We start from the raw sequence: 9880 nt of genomic DNA on the forward strand, positions 1-9880 counted from the left end.
CGCAGTGTGGAGGAGGGCGCTAGATACCCTGACGTCGAGTTGTACTCTGGGTCCTCTATCCGTTCGTCTTCGCGCGAGCGGGTAGAGGATCCTGCTAATCACCCGACTTTTGCTTCCTCAGGTGCGGTTGCCGCGAAGGACGACCTCGGACAGGTGTGGGCATCGTTGGGGCTGCAGGGCGTGCCGAGTGTCCAGGGGCTGCTCTACCATCTCGCTGGCTCCGTGGCGGTCACCCATGCGACAGTTACGACCACCACCACGACCCTTACAACACCTGGCTACGCTTCACCTCCTCACCTGGTGTACCCCCACCCCGCACGCGGTCTCTGTAACACCTACTACATCGGTGCAGGGGCCAGTCGCCGTACCACGGGGGAGTGTGATGCCGCCACCTGGGTTTGCCGTGCTGCCGCGACCGGACTTCGTGTGCCCGAAGAGCTCGCCCCTGGACCTCCCACCAGTACCAAGGATGTCTGTGCCGCTGGTCCGTCCATCTGGACCGCCTGCACAGCCTGCCGTACCTGCCGTACCTGCCCAGCCGCCGTTCACGGACAAAAAAAACCCGTGACGTTGATGACCACTGCTGCCGTTCCTGTACCTGCCCCTGCCGTCTCTACTGCTGTTCCTGTGATGCCTGCACCTGCTGACGTTGTTCCTGTTCCTGGCGCCGCTGCTCCCGATGCTGATCTGTTCGGACAGGTGCGTCCGGGCCCTGTTGCTTCGGCAACAGCAGCCCCGGCTCCGCTCTGGATGACAGATCTGACGTCGGTCCTGAGGAGGTTGACGAAGAAGAAGAAGAAGAGGAGGAAGGTGTCGTCGTCGTCTTCATCGTCTTCTTCGGTCGTCGTCGTCGTCTGCCGCCTCTTAACCCCTTCTTCTTCTAAGGCTCCCCCGCCGAAGAGAAGAAGGTCGCCTCCCCCCCCCTAAGAAGTCTCCTTCGGGAACTTCTAAGGGCCCGTCTCGCTCTGGTGAGACGGGGGGTTCTTTCCCGCTGGTCACCCTGCTCCTTCCGGGGGCAGGACCCGTCTCTTCTTCCGCAAGGAAGAAGACTACGGGGGACCAGAGGAGTGCCGGCTAACACCGGCACTTCCTCACCTGCTGTTAGTGGTTCGGCCACGGCAGCAGGGTCCGTCTGGCCTCGGGGTCGTTCGCGAGAGTACCGAGTGTACGGTCGCCTAACAGCGACCGTGCAGCCAGGAACCAGACCTCTGAGTCCGCTCAGCGTCAGGTTCACGGCACGGAGCGGAAGATCTGGTGACAGCCGCTCACTTGCGCGACTCTCACCAGACCAGCTCTCGCTCTCGCGGCGAGCAGCTGGCTACCCGGGCGGACGTGACGGTCCATGACCGGCCACGGGCTGAGGCTGGGAAGAGGTCCCCCCGTTCGCCGGCACCAGCCACGGCTGGTACCAGCGAACTGACGCGCCGTGAGGATACGCACGGTCTCACCGTGACAGTGGAGCTCGGCCGGTCGCCTGACCGTCACTCTCACAGAGAGCGATCGGGTACGGCGACCAGCACCAGCTCCTCTGACACACGAGACCGGGGCCGCTGTTCTCGGTCCAGCCGTTCTCCACAGCGAGACGGCTCGACTAGGTCTGCAGCTCGATCGCCGACCGGGTTGGGCGTTGACGAATCGCCTCTGCAGTCTTCCATGCCCCACTGGTTCTGCCAGCGAGCGAGGAGGGAGCGTCAGGTCTGCCTCTCCCATACCTTCAACCTCCTCGGGTTACACCGGGAGGGGCGAGGTATTGAGGAGTGATCGTGAGGGGTGCGCCCCTCAGAATCCCACCACGTCGTCGTACGTACCAGGCACGGTTCTCGGACCAGCCAGGTCGTACGCACAAGTGGTTGGAGGAGACCGAGAGGGGTCTGTCGCTGTTCCTCCCCTCGAGGGAGGAGGGTCTCGGGAGATGCTCCTGTTTGAGGGACTGGATGGTCCGACTCCGCAGGACGCAGTTACTCCTGAGATCCAGAGGAACTTTGCCGAGGTTATTGCGCTGATTCGTCAGCACAACGACCTCGCGGAAGGATCGCCGCTCCCACCATCCGAGCCCACGTCCCGGCTCGAGTCGTTCTGGGGCCCGAAGAGGGAACCCAGACCGACGGTGGGTTTGCCGCGTTCCGAGCTTGGCAGACTCAGTGCTGGACCAGGTTGAATCGCTTGTCTCCGGACAAGACGGTTCGCTCAAGTCTGGCAGGTCGAGCAAGCTGCTTCACCTCCTCTGCTGCGACAGCGGCGTTTTTACGTGCCATCTGAAGACCCGATGCCGCCCAAACAGGTGAACCCGGAGTTAGCCAGGCTGACTCCGGGTGTGTCTCTGCAGCAGCTCCTGTCCGAGAACCTATGGTTCTCGCAGCAAGAGGCACTCGGCCTGGAATCTACTGCCATGGCAGCTTTCCAGGCCGTCTCCTGGCTAGATCTGTGGTCCCTCACAGTATCTAATGGTCGCAGCCAACTCCGGGGGAATTTCTCCCGAAGATGACTCGGCCTTTAGGAGACTTTGCCAGTCTGGAGGAAGAGCCATCTCCTTCCTTGCCCACCAGACGGTGAACCTGTGGGCCAACCTGGTTCTCCGACGAAGGGACGCTGTCCTGACTCGGGTTTCCAGGGCGGCCGGGCGTGAAGCGGCGTTGGGACTTCGCAACGGACCTTTACGGAGTTCCACGTCTCTCTTCCCAGGAGAGATGGTGGACGCTGCGGTGGACAGACGGCGCACTGACGACAGTGACCGTCTGGTTCACCAGGCAGTCTCGAAGGCTTCTGGGCAGCCTCGACTGCGGCCAAGTCTAAGAGCTCGGCTAGCGCTTCCTCGGTGGCTAAGACGGTAGCTGCGTCGAAGCCCCGGGGAAAGACTCTGTCTTCTTCGACTTCTACCAAGGGGAGCCGTAACCAGCCCTCCTCCCAGCCCTCCTCCTCCCGTGGAGGCTCTGGGAAGAAGTCGAAGAAAGGGGGGAAAACGCTAGGGACGGCGTTCCCCCTCACCTGCTGCCGGAAGTGTGGGGTGCCTGGCCAGCCATTGGGGCAACTTGGCAGCGCTTACGGCGCCGAGACCTGGATTGTAGAGTGCCTTCGGGAGGGATATCTATTACCCTTCGAATCTCGGCCACCCCTCACCTCCAACCCGGTCCAACAGCAGTCGTACGTTCCAGGGTCATCGAAGGACGTAGCATTGAGACAGGAGATCAAGACCATGCTGAGCAAGAGAGCTGTAGAAATCGTCACGGATCAGTCACCGGGCTTTTACAGTCGACTCTTCCTGGTGGAAAAGTCTACGGGAGGCTGGCGCCCGGTGATAGATCTCTCTCCTCTGAACCGGTTTGTTCGCCAGACCCGGTTCACGATGGAGACGGCACGCTCAGTGCTCGACTCCATCAGGGAGAACGATTTCATGCTTTCGGTGGACTTGAAGGATGCGTATTTCCAAATACCATTCATCAGTCCTCCAGAAAGTACCTCCGCTTCATCCTCGACGGGACGGTGTACCAGTTCAGGGCACTTTGCTTCGGTCTCTCAACCGCCCCACAGGTGTTCACGCGAGTGTTCACTCTGGTGTCTGCTTGGGCCCATTCGCACGGGATACGTCTGATGAGGTATCTCGACGATTGGTTAGTCCTGGCGAGCTCCCGCTCGCAGTTGCTACAGGACAGGGATCGACTGCTCGAGTTCTGTCGCGATCTGGGGATCGTTGTGAACTTCGAAAAGTCCGATCTCGGGGGACCCAAAGCAGAGGATGGAAAGTACCTGGGTATGCTGATCGACACGGTAGCAGGGCGAGTCTTCCCCGCAGACTCGCGGATCAGCAGATTCAGGGAGGCAGCCAACCAGTTCCTGTCTCGCAGGAACAGGTAGCTCAGCGATGGCAAGTCGTGATCGGACACCTGTCGTCACTCGAGAAGTTAGTCCCTCACGGGCGTCTTCACCTGCGGTCTCTTCAGTGGAGACTAAAGGAGAGTTGGTCACAGGCGACGGATCCCCCAAGCTTTCCAGTGTCACTGACACAGGAGGTGAGGCAGGACCTAGCCTGGTGGCTGACGACAGGAACCTCTTAAGAGGAGTGCCTCTGCGCACTTCCCCCCCCGGACATGCAGCTGTTCTCAGACGCATCGACCGAGGGATGGGGCGCACACCTGGAGGAGTTGCTGGACTTCAGGGAGGTGGCTGGGACGAGAACGACAAGCACCTTCACATCAATGTACTGGAACTCAAGGCAGCGTTCCTCGCTCTCCAAGAGTTCCAGGACCGCTTGATGGGACACTCAGTGGTGTTGATGTGCGACAACACCACGGTAGTGGCCTACGTCAACAAACAGGGGGGCCTAGTGTCTCTCCCAGTTGTACCAGTTGACTCGGCAGGTGCACGAGTGGGCCGAGGCACACTCAATAGAGCTGTCGGCACGCTACATTCCAGGGAAGAGGAATGTAGTAGCAGACACGCTCAGCCGTCGGATCAGGTGATAGGGACCGAATGGTCTCTACACCAGGACGTGGCGGAAAGGCTCTTCGACCTGTGGGGGCGACCAGTCGTGGATCTGTTCGCCACCCGGCACAACAGGAAGCTCCAGGTGTTCTTCTCGGCCGTGCCGGACCCATGGGCAGCTGCAGAGGATGCTCTTCAACACCCGTGGGACAACCTCTTCGTCTATGCCTTTCCCCCGTTCAGCCTGATTCGCAAGGTGATCAGTCGAGCACTGGTCACCCCGAATCTCAGAATGATCCTGGTGGCTCCCAAATGGCCACAGGCCATTTGGTATCCGGACCTGCTGGCTCTTCTCGCAGGAGAACCGAGAGAGATTCCCCCTTGGCACAACCTTCTCGCCCAGCCACACGTCGAGTGGTACCACCGAGCAGTCCAGTCCCTACGTCTTCACGGCTGGCTGTTATCCACCATCTCTTGCGAACGAGAGGTTTGTCTCGTAGCGCAGCAACAGAGATGGCTGGAAACGTCCGTCAGTCCTCTGCAGCTGTGTACCAGGGGAAGTGAGCCGTCTTCTGTGGTTGGTGTCGTAGACGGGGTCTATCTCCTCTCAGAGCCACTCTTCAGCAGGTAGCGGATTTCCTCGTTTTTCTTCGCCGAGAGAAGCTCCTCTCAGTCCCCACAGTCAAAGGATACAGAGCCGCCTTGGCGCTCGTCCTGAACCTGAGGGGATTGGACATCTCGAACTCGTTCGAGATCTCCTTGCTTATGAGGAGCTTCGAAAGGTCTTGCCCACCCAGGGAACTCAGGCCCCCCTGCGTGGGATGTGACTCTCGTCCTTAGGAGTTTGACTCGAACGCCGTTCGAGCCACTCCGAGAGTCGTCAGACAGGGATCTGACCCTCAAGACCCTCTTCTTGCTGGCCCTGGCATCGGCGAAGAGAGTAGGGGAACTTCATGGTCTTTCCTATGATGTACGACACTCCAGGGGATGGGGATCTGTGACGCTCGATTTCGTCCCGAACTTCGTTGCGAAGACTCAGAAACCGTCGATCCTGACGACAGGTTCGAGTCATTCACGATTCCCTCCCTAATGGACTTCACCGATAATGATGCGGATGAGATGCTGCTTTGTCCTGTGAGGGCGCTACGGCGCTATCTGAAGAAAACTCGACACCTCAGGCCTGAGTGTCGACGCCTCTTTCGTTAGCACCGGGGGTAACCAAGAAGAAGTATCCAAGAAACACTCTTTCATTCTGGCTGCGTAGGTCATCAGGAGGGCGTATGAGGCTGATGGTAGTGACGACATCCGTACGTCCCGTCCGAGAGCTCACGAAGTCAGAAGTATTGGCCCCTCGTTGGCGTTTCGTAAGAACTTCTCCGTGGCGCAGGTCCTGAAGGCAGGGGTCTGGTCTAACCAGACTACCTTTATGTCCTTCTACCTTCGGGATATTGCCCACAGGTCCTTGGATACCTTTTCCTTGGGACCCGTGGTGGCTGCTCAACAAGTTGTGTAGCTAACCCAGACCCCTCGCAGGCTGAAACAGCATCGAGTCCTGGTGTGACTGTGTGGATGGATGTGTGAATGAGTGAGTGACTGGCTCCCTCTTCCCGTCTTTCCTCCTCCTCTACCTGTGGGCAGAGGGCCACGGTCGTCACTACGCTGGATGAGGACGAGATGCAGGTGAGCTATATGACAGAGCCCCATCCTATCCCTTTCACTAGGGATAGGAGCAGAATATCCACCACTTCCTCCTACAAGGGGGGGGAAGTGGATGCCTACAAGAGTCAAACCCATGACTTTATATTTGCTCCTGTACAGGAACAAGTTCTTACATTGCTGGTACGAAGAGATACGCTTGCCTCTCTCTTAGTACTCGGTCCAGAGGTCTGACCATTGATCCTGCGGTGCACACCCGATCAATCGGACAGAGGCTTGGATCCCTCCCTCGCTCTTACGACCAGGGAGACTTCCAAGGTTGGGCGAACACCAGTCTGTTCACAAAAGACTCAGATTCCTCCCACCAAGAAGTGAGTCTTCCTATTGTAAAAGGACCGAAGGTTTGTATGCCGTGTCGGAACAAATGACAATTTGTCCAAAATTGCATTTTTCCTAACTATACAAACCTGAGGTCCTTTTACACATAGCCCCACCTCATGCCACCCCTCACTCTGCAGTTTTTGCTTGGGCCAAAAGCAAAAGTGATTTGTTTACCTCCCAGTCGCGCGCGCGCGCCTGTCGGACAAGCAGTTAACTACCGAACCCCTTGTTCGAAAGCTTACGACCTATCCAGCTGCCGCTAGTACCTTCCTATTGTAAAAGGACCTCAGGTTTGTATAGTTAGGAAAAATGCAATTTTGGACAAATTGTCATTTTAGTCCTGAGTTGTTGGTTATACAGCTTTTTTCTACAGTAATAATGTCTTTGAAGAACTACCAAAATACAGCAATATACAGAAAATAAGCACAAGCACATGGCTGATGAAATTAAATGTCCAGATGATACTCTTCTCTTAAATGTAAATATTATGGTAATTAAGATGATTTTGTATAAGTCGGATGAATTTATAATTCTGCTGCATGTTTCCTTGGTAAAAATGCTATACATATAATTTTCTTGCTAAGTAATTTATACGAGACTCATGTTGATATGTTTAACCATTTTTTCACACATCTACCGTATTTGTAGGTACATGTGCTACTATTGTTTTTAAAATGGTACAATACTTAATACGAAAACTATCAATATACGACATGAGGTTTAAGGTAATATTTTAATTAGGCTCTGAAGAATAATGCTTAACATAATCTTTATTATTTTTTTTAGGTCCCAGAAGACTTTTTTGTAGACATTGTTGAGAGCAGTAATTTTCTGGCAGCAGCTCTTAAAATCTTCTTCGCAAATATTAGTGACAATGAATCTTCGTTGCCTCCTGCATTAGTCACCAGAGCACACAAATTCAAAGATCATCTGACTTCCAAATTTGACTGGAATCTCACAATGGAAGATGAGGATGATGAAGATGCACCTGTCATTGTGGAGACTTCGGAATGATCTACAGGTAGTTATGCATTCCTTTCACAGGATGAATATTCACTTTGCTTAAAAAAGAAGATACTATGGCATTTTTTATGTTAGTTCCAAGAATGGGATCGTAACTTTCTCAGGACATTACAACTAGTACGTATAGTACTTGCAAGTTATTTTTATGCTTTAAAGATTGCTGGAGCTGTCCTGTCTTGATATGTTTTGTGCTTTTTCGTGTCTACATTGCACCTTTTTTCCACAGTAATCCCAACCCTTTTGCTGACTGGCCTTTACTTTCATATGTTCCCTTAAGTCATAATTTGACTGTGTGAAGTTTTGTACATTTTTTCCACTTTTCTCTGTTTATTACATTAGGTCATTGGACTAAACATTTATAAATTTCTGGTACTTTTGAATGTGCTGTAAGGTGACAGTTGCTTCGTACGGGAGCTATTGAGTAAGTGGCTCCTTACTGAAGACATGCTTAGTAAAGTCACTGTTAGTAAGAATGAATGCCAAGCTTTATTTATTTATAAACTTCACAATTATGCAAGCTCAAAAGCAAGAGATAATTTATTTTTTATTTACTTATTAATTAAATATTCTGTGCTCTATATAATTTTATGTTTATTGTTATTCTTTCAGGTCATAAAATGAAAGTAATCTCCCAACGCTTGAGTAACAGAATATGTACATATTTGCTACTAATTTGAACTATGTGCATAGGTAAGTTATGATGATTGTATCATTACTGACAGTGAACAGACTTTTTTCTCGGTAAAGCAAACCAGTATAAAAACTATTTATGTAATATTTACATTGTTATAGGTTTTCAGTAATCTAGAATTATTTATATCATGTTTAGTATGGTATATGCACAGTGTATTTTTTTTTTTTATAAAAGGGATTTTAATCTGTAAATTACGAGATATTTGGGGATCCTTGAACCAATGTCTTGTGCAAGTCAAATGTCACTTGTAATCTTCATTATATTCCATTACTGCAAACAGTGGAATTCTGGTAAAATAAAACTAAGTATTGTAATTTTATTTAACAAGCAGAAGTTGCAATATATTTCACACTAAAATCTATTGTATGCTATTATATTTTGTAAAAATGTGTAAAATATATTTTCTGATACATATAAAATTGTCTTATTCACTTTTAAACTTTTTCCCCCTCTACTTAGCATAGAGTAGGTACAGAATGAATGGTTTAATATTAAATAAGCCATTAACTCAAAATGTTTAGAATTTTTAATTGTTATGCAGAGTTTCACCATTTTAGAAATTCTTGAAATTTTTGATGTGGTAGAAATGAATATTTCCTAATTATCATAGGTGAGTGAACAATAAATTTTGCCAAATATTGGCCTTAAAATAATAGGGTATGGTGATGCCAGACGAATTACTTTTCTTAATATGCAAAATTGTATACAGTTTTCATGTTTCAAGCAATGTAAAAGGAAATGAGACATCCCTTGCTATAAGAAATCATCTGCCTTTCCTGCCTAATAGTCTTACCTTTTGAATCCCATATATCCAGATATGTGTACCAAGTGCAGGGGATGGTTGAGGGACCCCCAAGTAAAATAATTATTCATGACTACATGTGAATAATAATTACCCAAGATGGAGTTAACAGATAGAGATTTTCATCTCAATGGAAATCACCAAGATTGTACTAGGTACTTCCTAATAATCCTACTAATTTTAGGGTTATGGTATTTGTTTTGTTTGTTTTTATTATAGTATCTGGCATCATTCAGTTGACATTTTCTTATGTGGTATTGAACCAAGAGACCAGGGAGGGACAATGTTGCTTGAGTAATAAAGAGCTCTATTGGTAGACCAAAGCACAGACCAAACATATGCTAGATTGAGAACATGAGGCTTGGAAGGAGAAACCGTTTGATAGTCAGTGATGCTGATACAGCAGTTGCTATTAAAGCTTATGTCATTGATCCAAGTGAAGTGTTGGTACTGATTAGGGGCTACTTGAATGAAGTCATGATGGAGGGTATTAAGTACCTGGATGTATGGATTTCTCAGAGGCTGGAGCAATGGTCAAGACTGCAGACAACCTATTGTCAGTCGTATAAACCTCAAAGGCAAATTTACCTCTTCACTCCAAAGCCCATTAATTCTGCCTTAGCCTCCATGCCTATTGTCCATTTGCTTCAAGTTACAAAAACAGCCACTGTCTTTGGAAAGAGTGGTAATGACAAATTATACTTTCCAAGGTAATTTGTTTTGTCTGCTCTCAGATTATGTTTACTCTGTTCATACACGAACAAACCTTCAGTCTTAACAATAGGATAATTTCAAACGCCTAGCTGGATCCGGTTAAAAAGCAGATGAAAGCAAGGAATCTTATGATATTTGGCAACGCATGCGTATCTCGGGTGAAGAGTGGTTAAGGACAACGCAGCTACGCC

General features: G+C 50.5%; 1 protein-coding gene across 1 annotated transcript in view; it reads left to right on the forward strand.

The window, feature by feature from the left end:
• LOC135197156 (protein AAR2 homolog) overlaps nt 1–8339 on the forward strand; it is a 61281-nt gene extending 52942 nt beyond the window's left edge. The window contains exons 7-8 of the mRNA XM_064224135.1: nt 7243–7477; nt 8089–8339. Coding sequence (XP_064080205.1) covers nt 7243–7470 — 228 coding nt within the window. The 3' untranslated portion in view covers nt 7471–7477; nt 8089–8339. The remainder of the gene's footprint in view (nt 1–7242; nt 7478–8088) is intronic.
• Nucleotides 8340–9880: the final 1541 nt, after the last annotated feature.

Source organism: Macrobrachium nipponense, chromosome 18, assembly GCF_015104395.2.
Source record: "Macrobrachium nipponense isolate FS-2020 chromosome 18, ASM1510439v2, whole genome shotgun sequence".
Classification (NCBI taxonomy): Eukaryota; Metazoa; Arthropoda; class Malacostraca; order Decapoda; family Palaemonidae; genus Macrobrachium; species Macrobrachium nipponense.